Raw genomic sequence first — 18424 nt, forward strand, 5'->3', positions numbered from 1 at the left:
TTTTGGCTCAGAATGAGAGAAAGAGACTAAGTAGCAATTTATTTATTTAAATTGCCAAGTATAGATCCATCAGAGAAAATTGTAGCTATCTATATTGAAATATTTTCTGGAAACTTAGGTAGAAAATGTAATACTGTTTAAGACTTTAAATAATGCTATAAAATAGATTTAAATGCATCATAAATATTTAAGTTTTACTCTTTCTCTCTCCCTCCTAGGTAATATTTAAATTCACCTGAGTTCCACATCTGGATGGCTAAGAACAGACATTAACCAAATAAATAAAAAAAAAATGAAGCCTGTGGGACTATGTGTTTAAAAGACAGTGAAGTTATATGTTTTATGGACTTAAATGCCACATACCAATTAAGTTGATTGGTTTGGAGATGACAAGCCTCTGTTTCTGGTATGTCCAGCATTGTTCTCATTCTCTTGATTCATTCATTTGGTACACAGAGGATCAGTATAGAGAATTAAGAGGACGCTCCAGGGCTGGTTTATAATGCGCCTAAGTTTTTATTTTCCTATGTCTAAGAGTGCTAAAATTGAATAGATTGAAAATTATGCTGGAAAACCATAGATTTAAGATAAATGAATGATATACCCAATTCCGAAAATTCCACAGATAAAATGTATTTTTGATTCCTTATGTTTTTCCTCTAGAGATGGGTGGGGCTTTGCTATGTTGGCCAGGCTGGTCTTGAACTCCTGGCCTCAAGTGATTATCCTACCTCAGTTTCCCAAAATGTTTGGATTACAGGCATGAGCCATCATGCCTGGCTTGATTCCTGTATTAATACCACATTACTTTTAGATCATGAATTAATATGCATAGGTCTATTTGCTTTTATTCATTTTCAATTCATACTCTGAAAACAGCAAATTTTAGAAAATTAATGTCATAATGCATTATTCCATGTGTGCTGCCAATCCACTCATTTTAGTGGACAAAGAAGATACCAGTTAAAACATTGTTTTATTGTTTACTGAAAATGTTAGTTCTTAAGATTTAACCTTTTCACCAAAGTCTTTGGTGAAAAGGTTAACCTTAAGAACTAACCTATGGCTTCCTGGTGAAACTGAGAAGACTAACCAGGTTACTCCCACAATTGTCAGTGTGTTGTGTATCAGTCATACAGATATTCCCAAGTTCAAGTCAAAAGAAATTCCTGACTTTTGTATATTTTGGAGCTATAAAATCTCTGATCCAAGACAGCTTTCTTTATGCCTATTTCAACCTATTAAATACAACATGTTTGCTAAAGCAAATATGAAAATGTCGTTAACTTAACATCCTTTGTAGTTACAAATGAATTTGATTTTGCACTTACACAAAAATCACTATATATAGAAAAGCAATGGGTATTTCCTTAAACATCTTTGTCAGTACCCTTTAAGGATAATTAAACATTTGGGTTTTATTGGGAGAAAGGTCAGTCATCTCTAATGCTATGTGTTACAGGATTACACAACACAAATATAAACACATTTCTACCTATTACACCACTGTTTTTTAATTCCTTGTTGAATGATACAGGTTTGCTATTTCCAATAGATCTTCCTTTCTCTGGCCAATGGGACAAAATATGTTGTTAGTGAAGTCCTCACAGAGCCCTTTAAAAGCCTTTGCTCTTGTATAGGAATTAGATGGCAAACTTCATCTTGACCTGACGTCCAGGTAAGTGTGTGTGGGTAGTAACATACACTTACATTACTGTTATCAGCAAAACAGGGTAAATTTATTGGCGTACTATTTGAATCACTGGATATAATATCAATTATAAGGCTTAAGGTCTCTGATAAAATGATCACACACACAAAGTCCTAATTAGGTTCTGAAATTTTTCCAAGTGGCTGAAAAACCTTCAACAATCTATTCTGCTGGTTCATGTATAACTTATTCTTTAAAATGTTATCCAATGAAGATAAAAAGAAAAAAAAAACAGCACAAAATAGGTGGTGTTTATACATACTTTTTTGGGAGGCTGTTTCATTGAAATGATCACTTAGTGGCTTGTCCAGCTGTGAAGTCTTTGACCAACTATACAATTTAAGTTGAGCCAGTGCTCCTAAAAGTTCTTGATAATCATTCATAAGACTTTTCTTAAAGAGTTATCTGTGAATCAGCCTATGACAAATTGAGGAGGCAACTGTGCTTTAAGTAACATGTCAAGTGGTTATAGAGCAAGGTCAACCTATACAAGCAGACATAAATTATTAGAATGCTGCTTTATATCTCCAGAATATTCTGTGGCTTCTTGGTAGAACTATACATCTCTTGGGTCACAGGGAAAAAGGGGGGAGGAGGGTGAACAAAAGATAAATAACATTTCCTTTATTTTTGCCATATTGAGCATATTGTTTAGTTACCTATCTCCCCAAACAACACAATCTCTAGGTCCAGCTAAATAAGAAATTATTTCGTTGGCAGCAAATCCATAATTCCATCACTTACTCTTATAAATAGCAAAGAAGTAATTTACTAGTAGAGTTTGATAGAAAAATTCTTTAATTGAAACAAGTTTACACGTTGACACTTATGGCTTGCTTAACTAGAAGAAATCTGTTCAAGTTAAAACTGTAGTAAGGACCAAACAGATAATGACTGGTATATAGGGGGGTTCTCTCAAAACAGTGGGTCCTAGTCCCACTGTAGGACCTCTCGAAAGCAAAAATCCAATTATTGAAATAATTCAAATTTTTACTCTATAGATGAAAACAGTTGTCCTAGATGTCAAACCATGCAGTGTTACACACAAAGTGTTATTTTCCCATACTCATACAGTTTCAAAACATGAGAAGTATCCTTTTCTATCAAAAACCACCAAATGACCTAATATTTAAAATATCTTAGAAATATTATACTTTAGTAAATACACCCTTAAATTTTGTTAACATTGGTTTCACCCTGATTTAGTCTATATACATCAATATACAGACCATCTCAAAGTACCAAGCTGGAGCAACTAATGTTGTATGATATAGAAATGAAAATAAAAATTCCCCTCAATATAGCCATGTTTTCAAATAGGTTAGTTTCCTTATATAGCATTTACTTATATTTACTGCATAAGCATCACGGATTGACTTTTTTCCAATTAAAAAAATACTTATGACTTCCTTAATGAGTATTAAGAAAACTTAGAAATGAGACATTTCTCAAAAATAGGCTTATTTATAGTTTTCAGTTTTAGTTACTAATGCCTGTAAAGGATCTTAGATGATTGAACCCTAAAGCCAGATTCATTCCTATATATACCCAGTCTGTTCTCTGCAGGGAAGTCATATGACTTCCCTGAATTCCTAGCCACAAAAGTAAATTACCTTCAAAAGTTAACATGAGTTTTACATGTTAACACCTCATAGAATTGTCAGTTCAACATCTTATCTAGGTTGGCATACAAAAAGGCATACAGAACACACATTGTTTCAAAGAAGCAGGATAGTGCAGCACAATGTAGACTGAGATTAAAATTAGCTTTTGATAAAAGGAGGGAGTACTTAGATTAGAAGTAACATTTTATCTACCATAAAAATGCTTAACTTCTACAAAACCCACAAATAGTGGAAAGACAGTCTGGTAAATCCAAGATTTGTAAAAATATGCACAAAACCCATGGTATTTGGGAAAAGAGGAAAGGTTTATACAAGTTGCAGTTTTAAAAATGTAACTGTGTTCTACTATCAATTACACATTAACACACACACACAAACTGAAAATATGCTACAACCATGTCTGGGAAAGCAGTTTAACATTCTCTTATAGGGATTCTGCTCCACATTTACTGTATAACATAGCTGTTAATACTGCACAAGTACAATTAGCAATAATGTTTAATTACTTTCGAACAAGGATAAAGGGATTTTCATCCCTCAAAACAAGTTTTAAACATCAAAACCTATACTTATAAAAATTTAAAACTTTCAGCAGTCTAAATATTTCAAATGAAACCCATTACAAACTTTGCAAATGTTTTCTATAATTCCAGGTATGTCAACCTAGTTATCTAGTGTAGAATCCTTCAGAGATATTTCAGTCTCTTTCTCTTCACTGGATGGCCTAAAGAAAAGTGGAAAAGAAACCCTGGGATTAGGGTTTTCTGATTAGAATAAATGAGACATTAAATATATGCATTATTACATTTTTAAAAAAAGACTGAAACAAACAAAACCTGACTTGTTATTAAGACACTGTCATTATTTCTTATTCAAACTTTGTTTTGCCATGTTGTATCTTCTGAAAGTATTATGCAGATCAAGCCAAGTACTCAGGGAAGCATAATGGACCAAACCCTCTCCAGCTTTAAACTGAATTATCTTTAAAGAATATGGAATGTTTTATCTGTGATATCAACATGTTACAAATCTTAATAAAAAGAGGGTAAGATCTACTTAAAATGACAAGACTTCCCTTAAAGGGATGTTCGATTCCTAGTTCTACAAATGGACAGTGGAACAAACTAAGACCTGGATAACTACAGTTCCATAGCTTATTATTTTAGGGTAAGTGGTATAAAACAGCCTGTGATTCTACATCTATTTTTTAACATATTCTGTCACTCAAAATTCAAAGAAGTATGACAGCAAGTTATTAATGGTGTATTAGTAAAGAAGTCTGAGGAAAAATAGTTATTTTTTTTAACTGGGTTCCCACCTGGCCCCAGTGACAGATTAGTTGTATACAAAGTTTTTTACTTTTCCCTTTTTGATTTGCAACTTGCTTACTGAATTCAAGAATTGACTGATCAAAAGATAACCCCTTATACAAACAACCTTGCAACAGTACTGTAATTAACAACCTGAATTCAGGAAAAACACGCAAAACGACCCATAAAAACACCTCCTCACTTTTTCTTAGTGCTGGCCTCGTAGTTGTCTTTGCTTTCTTCATTGCTATCTCCATTATGTTGTGGCTGATTACTATCTTGAGCATCAGATCCTCCATTTAGCGTCTTTGAACCTTTAGAAGTATTCCAATGAAAAACTGTTAGAGCTAACAAAATAACTTTAAGTTGTCCTCTAAAGATCCAAAATCAAAAATGCAACATGGCCCTCATGTTCCTAATACCGTCTTTTATTTGAAATTTTGTTGTAATATAGTCCTCTCTTGAATTTTAGGATTGGGCTTTGATGCTATTTCAAATAAAAAAGGGAATAATGATTCCATTAAAAAGTTGTAGTGTCTACTCCTAATGTCACCAGAACCCTCTGGGTACCGGAAGTAAATTAATAATTTGATTATTCCATTTGTTACTATAATCAAGAACACTACAGTGTGCTGCTACACAGCTTTTTAGCACATCATGGTTTATTCTACTTAGAAAAAACAATGTGAAGTGTTAAGTCATATTTCCTAATTGATATGATTTTTGTGCCTAGTAAGTAAACAATGGGGGGGGTTCTCCTGTAAATTTCATCCCCTAATAAATGAGAGCAAAAAAATAGCCAACTGCTTCTGAAATGTTGGTTTCTACCTTAAGCAGCTGCCACTCAGATGTTTAGTAACTTGGAATTTGGGGAGCTGTTAATGGTACTATGATTCTATTTTGATAGTCCTTTATATAAGAAATACATTCTGGAATTTGCTGTAAAATAACCTTGGAGTGGCACAGAGAAAGCTTATGGGGTACAAAACCACAATGATCACGCATTGGTAATTGCTGAAGCTGGCTGATGGGGATGTGGGAAGTTCATTTCTATTTTAGTGTAGGTTAGAAATTTTTCATGTACATAAAAAGAAAAAAACTATCCTTAGTAGTATAATAAATACCAACAGGATTTAACTATTACTAATTAAAATGTAATGAAAAAGAAAAGCAGAAGCTAAGGTTGAGCACTTTACTACATATGCTACACATTCTGCCAAATGTTTTATATGACTTTCCTCATTTAATATAGGTATGGTAATGCATGGGACCAGAAGTGTTTTGGATTTGGAGATATTTACATATGTATGATCTTAAGGATGGGACCTATGTCTAAACATGAAATTCATTTATATCATACACACATAGCCTAAAGGTAGTTTTTATATAATATTTTTAATAATTTAGGGCATGAAACCAAATGTATGTATACTGAAAGAAAACAAAGGTATCATTATCTCGCCACCCATGTGGACAATATGTGGTGGTTTGGTATCACCATCATTTCTGACTGAATGTATATGCAACTAATAAGCAATCATTTTCTTATACTTATCCAAACATTAAACACTTAACAGTAAAAAACATGACATGCCATTAATGCAGTGAAAACATGTGTTCAGGGTAACTTAACAGCACAGTAGCATCACCAGCATACCTGTATCAGTTGTTAAACAGCAACAACAATGACGGGCTTTCAGTCTCCACTACAGTGCTGTGTTTAACTGAAAAAGTTACTGTACACTATTTTATTTTTTTAGGTGAGAAGAAACATCAGTAGTTGAGGGACCAGGAAGCAGGTCCTCGAGAGATGAGGAGACACTGTGCTGAATAACTTTTTGAAATGTTTCCTCCAGAGTCATCTGCCTCATTAACAATGGTGCTGTCTTAGAAGTCTCTCTTTGATTTTATAAACTGACATGATTTATTTTTCTGTTATGAATACATGCTGTAGGCCTTCAATAAGCCTGTCACATTTTTACCAAGCTGTCTATAGGCACTTTTTCTGCAGTGTTAAAATGAAATTATTTATCAAACCCATTTTTTAAAAGCACTTCTGGCAAACAGTTAAAAAACTGGCCTCAATTTTTTTTTTTTTTTAAACACATACCTGTTTGTTCCTTTTCTAGCTTTTTGTTTGGCCCTTTCTTCCCTTGATCTTTGGTTTTATTTGCTTCCTCATGCTGTCTTTGTTCAGCAAGAGATTTATTCAGCACTTGTGTGATCACGGAATCTCCTTCACCAACCAAAAACATGTTCTTAAACTTGTTATACAACATTGTAGACTTTTCCATGATAACCTGACTAACTTTGAATCGCCGTATCTGAGAAAACAATATACATTCATAATTGTTTTCCTAATTAATTCTTATATTTAAACTTTATTTTTAAATGAAGTAATGAGAAAAAATTTTAAATCTAGGTAATGTGAAATCACTTACTTTTTTCAGGGTAGTAATCATCTCTGTGTGTTTTTGAGCTTGTTGCATTGTGACCTGAAGTGAAGCAAGTTCATCCAAGGCCTCAATGCATCTGTTCACGTCCTTCATGACAAAACAGTAATTTCATAACTGTTAATTATCACAACATATATAATCTGTTTCTAAAGATCACTTTTAAAACTCTCAAGTAAGGCAATACTAAATAACCAGTAATTGTCCCTTTTATCTTAAATTTACATACTTATAAAAATGTGAGAAAATAAAACATGAAGCTATAAGAGCAGCACTATATTTTTAAATGACATTGAACACTTACAAGATTATCAATTTTGAGTGAATTTTTAATCTCAGCATGTATCCTTTGAAGTCGAGAATCCATTGATGTTTCTATAAATTAAAATATGTGAAAAACATTAAATAGTTTTTCCAAAACCAGTATTTCTGTATCATCTAAGCAAAGTATAATGAAAAGAACTGATGGATTAAAACAAAAAGTTCTTCATAGTCTTCACTAAGAAGCTCATATACAGGAACAATAGGTTTCTTAACAAAGAAGTTATTGCCATCCTTAGTATTTGGTTGAGGAAAGCAATATTCAGCATAAAAGGACAAAATCACCATCTAGCTGCATTTCTTTCTACAGTGAATAGTCTGTATTCAATAATGAACTCTAACACTCCATTCCCTAAATACCTGGTTTCCTTACTTGTTTAACCAAGGGATTTGTCAATATGGGAAAGCATCCAGCAGCTTTTTTAGCAAGGTTACAAAAATTTGACATCATCAAATAATGAGCATTAAAATATAAAAACAACTCTAACAAGTTCACCTGGTTATGCTTAAAATACAATGCAATTTATGAGATCCATTAGAGATTTGCAAATGTGTATTTGCAGGATATAAGAACACAAAATGAGACTGACTGCAAAACCAATACATGAAAAGTGTCTATATAAATTGCCTTTATATGTATAATTTTATACAGCTTAGAAAGTGAAATAACTAACCTCGCTTCTTCTCCACTTTCTTAACTTCTGGCTTCTTTCCTTCATCTTTAGTCTGCCTATCAAATGTTAACACAAATATTTCAAAACATTGGAACTTTGTGACTATGATTACCAAATGCCCACAATCCCTCATGTAAAAGCTAAAAGTTTTTTCCTTAAAATAATAAATTCTTAGCCTAGACCACAAGGAATTGACTGTTCTTAGAACAGGGCAGTTCCACAGCACTAGCACAAATATAAGCAAAGCTCATATTAACATGCTAAATTAAATCAAACAATTTTTTTCAGTGACATCACAAATAGAATGATTTTAAAGCTGCCTTGGTGAAATTCTCTTTCCAACATTAAAATATTTTTTGGCCAATATATCAAACTTAAATGACATCCACTAACATTTACTACCATTTCACAAATGAAAAGGTACCATTTTAATGTTGATCACAAAAATAACCACTTAAAATTAAAATCTTAATAATTTCTAGTACCTTGGCTTGGAGTTCAGGCCATATTATGAACCAATTGAAATAGACAAGAACAAAAAATATCTAAAAATCAGGTATTTTTTTTAAAAAACTTTATTTTAAAATTTTGGTTACAGTTTCATTTTTTTCTTAACAAGTCTACTATTTAATCTCTCAGGATAAAAAAACAATTAAGATTCTAAAGAAACAACAAAGGAATGTCAAGGGAAGGGCACAACTGCCCCATTTTCAGGGGCATAGTTGCTATTCCAGTTTAATACCTAGCTTCAAAACAAAATGTATTTTTATATTTTCTAAATGAAATAACGTTACAACCACCACCACCTTCTGAGCTTGTTATAACTTTCAGACACAAAGCTTCATTTTAAGCTTGGTAAAAAAACAGGAATGATGGCCAACTTTAGTATGTAGTGTGTACCTTACAGGAGATTTTGTTAACAATCATAACACAGTAATAATGCCATTAATAATAAAGTCCTCAATTTAGAATCTGGAACATTCTTCCATCAAGGGGGGGGAGGGGGTAATTCAGTCCAATGAGTCTGTCTCAACATCTTCATCTCTTGTTTGCTCCACTTGTATTCTCTTTTCAGTAACTGGATTAATGCTTTGAGCCCAAAATGAGATATATTTTTTATTACTGTAGATTACATGTTGTTTGGCTGGGAATACAATACAATAAACTTTATTTTGCATAATGCATTTCACACAAGCTGCATCTGAAATGCTTTACAGAGCAAAACTGTCCAAGTACAAAGTTTTGTAATAACAGGAGAAGGAAAGAAAACACAAATATTAGAATTTGAGAAAGTTACATTGGAGGACATTCAAAAGAAACTGAAATACATAAAGGTAACTTGAGATACTGAAGAAGGGCTGGGCTAGATTTACTAAGCAACAACTAAAGTTCTATCTTAATTTGGGGAGCACAATAAAGTTAAAAGCAATAAACAGTCCAACAACTTTTCAGTGAAAAGATAGAAAAGAATAGATAGGTGACAAAAAATAACTTAAATATTTACAGAAGTGTTCAAAGTCCAACAGATTAGCGGGAGTAACATTTCAAAGCTTTAGATCATTTTTTAATTACTCCCTCAAGCAGCTAAAACTGCTTTTATATATCCTCCGAACTACTAAGAGTCCAATGCTATACTTGTAAAGAAAGATTTTTGGCTTATGAATGTACTATATAAAGAAAATAAGCATGAAATCATTCAAAAAGTTTAGAATTTCAGTGCTCATCATTAACTTTGTCTTAGTGACCTAGAGCATGTTTTGTAAATCACCTCTTTAAAATAATAAAACAAATTTAGTCAGAATGTAAGCCTCTTCAGAAGGAAAGAAAAGCATTTCAGAGAAAGAACTCAGAAGTGACAAGTCTAAAGATAACTAGGAAAACAAAAGTAAAAGACATGAAGTCTATTCATTATCATTGCTATTACTTTTCCTTCTAGTAATAAAATTATTTTATATAATAAAGGGGAAAGAAATACCCCATGGCAAGTACTGTCACCAAGTATCAAAACTTAAGAGAAAACAGCTTTGAAACTGACTTATACTGCACACATACAATGTACACCCTGTCAGCCTTTAGATTTACTTTTACAGGCTTCCTGGGTTTCCAAATGTGCTTTTGTTCTTTTTGCTGGTCTTTAAGGGGAGGCCTGCTGGTGGTATGACAAAATAAGGGTATTTCCCCACATTCTTTCTCCACCAATATATTATCACCATTTTTCTATATGTAATATATTACACAAATAAATAGTAGAGGATGAGTACATTTCCTAGAAAGCCACTAACAGTTAGATCCTATCTGTACTTTCAGTTTAAATTGAAAAATAATTCACAGGGTGATTGCCTCAGTGAATTTCATCCTCTCAGAAAAGAATGAAGCCTGAAATATGATTATCATCATATGCTGAAGATTTTTCTAACACATGGGAAAAGTCACTTCTTCAAAAGGCTTCATGAAGTCTGGAAAATGAAAGTCTATTGTTTAAAAATTTCATGCTAGCCTTAACAAAGAACCCAAAATTTAGAATAAAAAAATACTTACTGCTCAGTTTCCATTTGTTCCTCTTGCTTGCGTTTCCGATCTGCTGCTTCTTTCTCATGTTGGCCTTTCAGCATATTCCTTCTATGAGCAGTTTGAAAGTTTCTCCCACCCTTTCTCTTCTGTTTTATTTGAGAATTAGGATGGATTTAGTTAACTATGAAGTCAGTGACTGGTGCTTATATAAATATAATCTTGGGAAGAAAGCAACTAGTTTAATACCTAAATGAACTACTTAAAAAAAAAAATCCTTGAATTACATCTCTGCTCTGCAAATGTAACTTTTCCCTTGATGACTGTAGATTAATAATGTTTTCTCCCGTGCTGTAGGAATGATGTCCTTTGGTTAAAATGACATTTCAGGCTATTTTGCCTCTACACAGTGATTGGACTAGAGTACTGACAAGCAACACTACTCATCGTATTTAAGATTTTTGGCTTCTAAAATATTAAGTAGCAAAAAAGTCAGATAAAAAGAAATAAAAGATCTGCATGATACCTAGATCTGTACATCTCTAAAGCTATACATAAAATTTGTAGGTTTTCTACATAAAAATAAGATACACAGCTTTAATAAGATTTTCAAACTATGGCATCCAAATAAAGTTACTACTGATAAATGTACAATAAGGTTGGGCACGGTGGCTCATGGCTCTGTTTCCCTGAAAATAAGACAGGGTCTTGTATTTATTTTTCCTCAAGACACCCTAGGGCTTATTTTCAGGGAATATGTTATTTTCCCCTCAAAGCCTCAGCTTGCAGCACGCACGATGTCCAGGACCTGACGGGGAGCCAACCTTGGTGGAGCTGCCCGAACCTTCCTGGTCACCTCTGGGATAGTAGCTGTCAAGATAGGGCAGATGAGAAGGGCTGCTCATCTTTTACCGCTCTGCGACGAAATGCATGGGTTGTACAGATGTGCTGCGTAGCCACGCCCATCACTAGGTCTTATTTTCAGAGTACGGCTTATATTGTGCAAATGCTTAGAAATCCTGCTAGGGCTTATTTAATGTGTAGGTCTTATTTTTGGGGAAATGCAGTATAACCCTAGCACTCTGGGAGGCCAAAGTGGGCAGATCACTCAAGGTCAGGAGTTTGAAACCAGCCTGAGCAAGAGCAAGACCCCGTCTCTAGTAAAAATAGAAATTAATTGCCAACTAAAAATATATAGAAAAAATTAGGCGCGCATGGCGGTGCACGCCTGTAGTCTCAGCTACTCGGGAGGCTGAGGCAGGATTGCTTGAACCCAGGAGTTTGAGGTTGCTGTGAGCTAGGCTGATTACCATGGCACTCTAGCCTGGGCAAGAGTGAGACTGTGTCTCAAAAAAAAAAAAATGTGTACAATAAATAGGGCCCAAAGAGTGATAAAAATTTCTTTGGGAGTAAATAAGAAAAATTTTTATAGACTACATTTTTTTTACATTTGTCTTCACTGGTCACAGCCTATCTGTCTTTCTCCTACCATTTCTAGATAGGTGCGGTTACTGGGGTTATATAAATTAAATATATATTTCCAGATCATAATTGTAAAAAGGTAAGATGAATTTAGACTACACAATAAAGGAAAGTTTCAAATATGCTTTTTAACATAGCTAATTCAAGTATATTCTAAAAGTAAAGAAATTCAGTTGAAGACTTTCACAAAAAATATTGAAAGCTTACTAGGTAGATTAAGAACTACATAGAAACTTAAAGCATTTTATGTAACACATAAATTTCCTACCTTTTCACCTTCTTGATCATCTCCTTCTTCTTCAGAATCAGAGGTTGATGTAACCCCTGTTTTAACTAAATTTTTCCTTTTTGATTCAACTTCTTTCTTCCCCTCTTTTTTGTCTGGCTCTTTTCTTGGTTTATCTTCTTCCTTCTGGCCCTCTTCATCCTTTTTAAGCTGCTTTTTAGGTTGTTTTTCCTCTTGCCCTTTTTTCTTACTTTTATCTTCTTCAGTAATCCTATTTTAGAGAGTCCAACAATGGAAAATGAGCTTTTATGTATCATTAATATACTTGTCATTCAACTATACTCTCCTAGTCAACTGATTATTTTAGATAGCAATAAGCTGTAATTCATTTTTTAAAGGCAAATCTAAAACATCTTTAAGTAAAATGGAGCATCTTAACCATCCAATCAAAAAAGGAATTCTGTAACAGAACATACTTTTCGTATAAATTAGAAGATATAAAATTATAGTGCTATTAGGTTAACAGAAAGTGATTTTCTCTGTTTTTCAAGTTTTTTTATAATATGATTCATTTGGTCAAAAAAAATCTATGTGCCAAGGCACTTTTCTTGATTCTGGGGATACAGCAGTGTAATAATGTGGGCAAGTCTACATATCTGTAAGAATACATTATGTTTAAAAAGTGGACACACTGGGGAAAACAGAACTGCAGAAGTGAAATCATTCTAGAACTCAAAGAAATATTCTTTGCAGGGTAAAAGGGTCCCAACTTAAGCATATAATGGTAAATATATAGCCAATAAAGCATAATGTGAGAGAGTGCTTAACTGACTAGCACCTAAGTTCCCATCATCACTGGATTTCACAGACTTTAAAACAAATCAAACTACCTAAATTGTTCAATAATGATAATTACTGCTGGATATTTATGCAAATTAGTACTGTAGAAATAGGCTCCAAAAGAAGAATCAAATGATGCAAATGCTAATCACATAATTACTTTTGTAGCATATGTTTAACTAAAGTAATTCCTTTATAAAGAAATACTTCAACTTGAACAAACTGGTTAAAACTATAACCTTTTTATTATCCATATGGCATTTCATTGGGATTTTCACAAATTATGCAATTAAGTCAATGAATTTGAGAGCTGGAAAGCACTTCATATCATTTAGTCCTAACTCCTATTTGACAACTGAGAAAATGATGTGGCACAAGGTTAAATTAAGTAAGCTCAGTATCTTAATTCCAGATCCACCGACCTCCTTCCAGACAAGTGTTTCCTTGAATGTTTAAGAGACTATAAAGTTAGAAGAGAAAAATTTAGTTTTTGCCTCTTTAGAAATTTTTGTCACATAATTATCACTGAGTATGCTTATTTTCTAATGTCATCTGTGCTTCATCCTTTACTTTTAATAAATGAAAGAAAAAGCACACATGTAAGATAATTTTTTTTTTTTTTTTTGAGACAGAGTCTCGCTTTGTTGCCCAGGCTAGAGTGAGTGCGTGCCGTGGCGTCAGCCTAGCTCACAGCAACCTCAAACTCCTGGGCTCGAGTGATCCTTCTGCCTCAGCCTCCCGGGTAGCTGGGACTACAGGCATGCGCCACCATGCCCGGCTAATTTTATATATATATATCAGTTGGCCCATTAATTTCTTTCTATTTATAGTAGAGACGGGGTCTCGCTCTTGCTCAGGCTGGTTTTGAACTCCTGACCTTGAGCAATCCGCCTGCCTCGGCCTCCCAAGAGCTAGGATTACAGGCGTGAGCCACAGCGCCCGGCCTTAAAAATGAGAATAGTCTAAAATAAAAAGCATTTCCGTGGCTCTTATTCAATCAATACTGATTACTTTCCCCAAAATGTTAGCTCTATATGGAAGGAAATAGCTATTTAAAATGCAAATACCCTCTAACCCAGGAAATCTCCTTCTACCAACATATCTTAACCAATATGTTTACACATGTACAAAACAGATGACAATGTTTTTAACTTTTTTTAAGAAACAAGGTCTTGCTCTGTCACTCAGGCTGGAGTACAGTGGCACAATTATAGCTCACCACATCGTGGAACTCCTGAGCTTAAGTAAAGTGATCCCCTCCTGCCTTAGTCTCCCCAAATGCTGGGATTACAAGCATGAGCCAGTGCACCCAGCCCAACAGCTAGTTTTCAAAAAGTGATTTTAAGCATAAATTTCAAAAATCTATCTTAAGGTCCTAAGAAAAGGGTTTATTATTTAAAGGTTTCTTGAGGAGTATCAAAACAAAGAGTTCTCATGAACATAATTATTGCTATTTGCGACAAATGAGTCTTTCCCCAGTGGTCCCTACCACCTACCTTCCATGACATACAAACTTTTGCTAATTTCCCTTTTTAGTAGGTCAAGGATCATTATTAAAGTTGTATCTGTAAATTTCTCTAGTCTTTTAATATATATTAACATAAGCAAAGACAAGTACAAACACAACCCCAAATACCTCAGTGGCTTATAACATATTTCTCACTTTACATGAGGATTTTGAGTTGGTTTCAGCTCTTCTGGCTTCTAATCTACTGTCTTGCCATTTCAGTACCCATTGCAGTCACTAACAGATATGTGCTGTTCTCATGGTGAAGAGCTCTCTACTCCACTCTGTGTGTGCTCAGACACACAGCCAAGACTAGCTACAGCCAACACCCGTCCTGCCACACAACACGAATAAGAAATAAATATTGTAAGCTACTTACTGCTACTTTAGGGTTGTCTACTGCCTCAGCCAAAAGCTCATAAATAGAGAAAATACCAGAAACAAAAACCTAAAACATATGTCAATAGCTTTGTGGCTTGGAAATTGGAAACCCTAATATGTTATTACACAACGGGTAAAATTGGTGAACTGTTACAATGTGAAAGAAAAATGAATTCAGTGAACTTGTGGCTTGAGAGATATTCAAGATAGAACACTGTTGTAATTGAGTTGACTGTTACCAAGATAAATTAGTAAGTATTCAAAAGTAAGAGATGAGTTTTAAAAACTATAGCCTATTTTCAAGTAAGGATGTAGGAATTTCAAACTGAGACACAGCCTGGGGTCATACATCCAATCAAGGGTACAACTGCCAGCCTTAGGAATTCAAACTGGGCTGCCTTAATCCTTCAGATGGACAAATGATTCCTGAGGGATGGTTTTTCTCAGAAAAACCTATAAAGCTCAAAGTGTCTGTAATAAGTATAAGAAGATACACATGTCTGAGCAAGTCTTATGAATGAGACCACTGCACAGGAAGCTGACTAGAAGTAAACACACACAATAAAGTACTGTATTATCAAAAGTAACATCAGACTGCATCAAGAGAAAGTTCTAAAAAGGAACATTGGGCCCCCAAATCCCTATGGTCTGAAAGCAGGTTGAGAAAGCTGCTCAGAAGGAGGGCATATTTTCTAATAACCATTTCAGAATGCAACGAAGGATGATACTGAAAAGGTAGAGAATTTCCAGAGCAATCAGCCAAAAGCCATGGAAACCAATGAATTGGGAAGAGTACTCTCAAGAAAAACTGGGGCCTAATCAGGGGACATTCATTATATCCAGAATAGGGGGAATCTCACAATATTTTCCAGGCAGAATTTCAGACTTTCTGGGGAACAATGATTGCAAACAAACTCATATGCAAGTACCTGATTTATTTTCACTACAATTGTTAAACTGTGTTGTATTTTGTGCCACTATTTTTTAATCAACAAGTAAATTTTAAATGTATATATGGTATACAACACAATGTTTTGATACAAAGTACATATTGTGGAATGGCTAAATCAAACTATTTAGCATATGTGTTACCTCAAACATATTTATTTTATTGTGAGAACCCTGAATATCTACTCCTAGTAATTTTCAAGTACACAATGTACTATTATGTGCCACTTTTTTTGAGAGTACTTTTAACAGCTAGGTTGGCAGTAAAATAAAACTCTTTACATATATTTTGGTTAGAAAGTACCAACTCTCCAATAGTGTTCTGTAAGTAAAATTTTCTATAATCATTTTATTCACAACTTTGTAAATCTATTCTTAATGAACATACCTCATATGAGCCTTTAAAATCTTTAAAGGTAATAATCACAAAAAGTTTCCCCTTTGTCTGACTATACATTCCTTTCGGTGAAGTTTACTCAAAAAGCCTAAATAAAAGGGATCCATATGTGGGGGAAAAAGTGGCAAGAGAATTTTTAAAAAATGAAAAACATTTTTTTAAGTAGTTATTCTAAAATACTTCACGCTGGATCTTAGCCAAAAGGCCAAGAAGCCATCTAAAATACTTTAAAATGCTCAATTTACATTAAAAAATAATTTAGTCCTGTTTTTAAATAAAGCACCCCACCCTGGAGGAACTAAAATTTTGTGAACATTGCTTCAAATATCCAAAAAAAATGTCTTAATGAAATGATAACCACATATTTTTCTCGATTCCCTATCATTTTTTCTTTTTTACAAAATTTTTCCAGCTTTTTCCATAATTTTTAGAAATATCAAAATAGTAACAGCAATAAATATCCTGTAAAATAAGAAAAAAACTGGCAAAAATGCAAGAAGATATATGCTTGTTTAATGTCAAATGCCTCATTAATTGCATAACGAATTACACATTAAAAATAAACTCACATGTCACTCTCTGAAGGACAGGGCTGTTTCACCATTTTAGGTCTGCCTCTTGGTTTTGGAATCTTGACTTCCGTAGCTAATATTCACATGGGGAAAAAATATCAGCAATTACTGGTTTCCCTTTAAGATGCAAATTTCATGTAAAGATTACAAATGATATGCACTATTTAAGAGTATTAGAGGCTTATTACAGATGCAATTATTTAAAATTTAAAAACTAATACCTCTCCCGTGGTTCAAATAAGCAATAGCGAAAAATTTAAAGAGCTAGAACAGAGTAATTTTCAATTTGTCCTTAGTATGGCTGAGAGGGCTTAAAAACATTTTTCATTGTTATTTTAATAGGAATGCCACAAAATTCAACTTTAGAATATAAAGTAGCACTTACATTCAATATTCATTTAGATATTATAAGTACATTTACACACATATCTTTGGAAGTTTTCACCAGATTCACCAAGTTTCCTAACACCATTAATTTGATCTACTATGACAAATTTAATTCTAAAATATTATGTAAATAAATTCTCAATTCTCTTTGTTTTCTGGGTATTACCCCACATTTCAAGAAGAATTCTATTATGAAGTAGGAAAAAAAAACTGGCTAGTTTTGGTTAGTTTTCTTTGTATGAGGAAGAGCCTTCCAAAATATTTCCAATTTGCCAAATTAATACTTTAAACAGGCAATGCTAGAGAGACCTGCATATCGTAAATATCCTTATAAACAAAGAATGTAGTAATTTAAAATATTAATGACTTTAATCAATCAAATGCTACTCCTCATTCTTTCATTATGACTCCATTTAGAAAGCTTATGCCTCATGAGAGGTAAAATAAATCCACTGTTGACAGTAAATTTAACTTCACCACAGCCTAATCTGCCACTATTTAGGGAAAATATAATGGGGATCAAACAATGTGAAAAAGTGACACACACTTATTTCAAATTTAAATACTTTATTTCACCAAGCAGAAACCATAAAGTTTATGTCCCTTGAAATTTGTATGTTACACATAATGAACTGCCTGTGCACTTCATACTAAAATACTTGAGGGAGCAACTCCTTAATGGATTAAAATATTAATCACAAGCCAAAAAATATTTAAACACCATTAATCCTACCTGCAGGTCGTCCTCTTTTAGGGCTCACTTTTAGATTAACAGATGCTGTTGCTGTTGTCACTACTCCTGCCTCCTCAGTTTCTACTTGTTTTTCTGCCTGAATTACAAAGACTTAATTTATTTAAGCAAGTAATAGGCACTTAAAGTTTAACTCAATGACAAAAATATGCCAGTCTATAACATGAATTCAAGTATAAGCACAACTTCTACATGATCTTTATTACCATTCAACAATAGACTCATCAGAGTAACATCCTCAAAGTTAGTTTATAATTCTAGTGAACAATTCTTAAAAAAATTCACTTTTTAAAAATTCTCCATCTAAAAAGGTCATTTGTAAAAGTAATAT

The 18424-nt window shown here is 33.5% G+C and overlaps 2 protein-coding genes and 1 pseudogene across 10 annotated transcripts in view; 1 reads left to right on the plus strand and 2 right to left on the minus strand.

Annotated features, from left to right (window-relative positions):
* SNAPC3 (small nuclear RNA activating complex polypeptide 3) overlaps positions 1 to 11809 on the plus strand; it is a 47951-nt gene extending 36142 nt beyond the window's left edge. The window contains exons 10-11 of one of the 2 annotated variants that reach the window (XM_076008754.1): positions 219 to 1678; positions 6407 to 11809. The gene's annotated coding sequence lies outside the window, so the exon portion shown is untranslated. Of the gene's footprint in view, positions 1 to 218 lie in introns of both variants that reach the window. The other variant, XM_020289346.2, reaches the window with a different exon arrangement.
* PSIP1 (PC4 and SRSF1 interacting protein 1) overlaps positions 3923 to 18424 on the minus strand; it is a 36608-nt gene continuing 22106 nt past the window's right edge. For 3 of the 8 annotated variants that reach the window (XM_012769670.3, XM_076008752.1, XM_012769671.3), the window contains 10 exons: positions 18076 to 18172; positions 16953 to 17028; positions 12353 to 12581; positions 10633 to 10751; positions 8095 to 8150; positions 7404 to 7474; positions 7088 to 7189; positions 6757 to 6970; positions 4849 to 4960; positions 3923 to 4060 (listed from right to left, as the gene is read on the minus strand). In XM_012769670.3, coding sequence (XP_012625124.1) covers positions 4000 to 4060; positions 4849 to 4960; positions 6757 to 6970; positions 7088 to 7189; positions 7404 to 7474; positions 8095 to 8150; positions 10633 to 10751; positions 12353 to 12581; positions 16953 to 17028; positions 18076 to 18172 — 1137 coding nt within the window. In that variant the 3' untranslated portion in view covers positions 3923 to 3999. Of the gene's footprint in view, positions 4061 to 4848; positions 4961 to 6756; positions 6971 to 7087; positions 7190 to 7403; positions 7475 to 8094; positions 8151 to 8692; positions 9319 to 10207; positions 10551 to 10632; positions 10752 to 12352; positions 12582 to 16952; positions 17029 to 18075; positions 18173 to 18424 lie in introns of those variants that run through there. The other 5 variants (XM_012769672.2, XM_076008753.1, XM_020289343.2 and 2 more) reach the window with 4 other exon arrangements.
* Positions 16500 to 16600, minus strand: LOC142874615 (uncharacterized; annotated as a pseudogene).

This window comes from Microcebus murinus, chromosome 12 (genome assembly GCF_040939455.1).
Source record: "Microcebus murinus isolate Inina chromosome 12, M.murinus_Inina_mat1.0, whole genome shotgun sequence".
NCBI lineage: Eukaryota > Metazoa > Chordata > Mammalia > Primates > Cheirogaleidae > Microcebus > Microcebus murinus.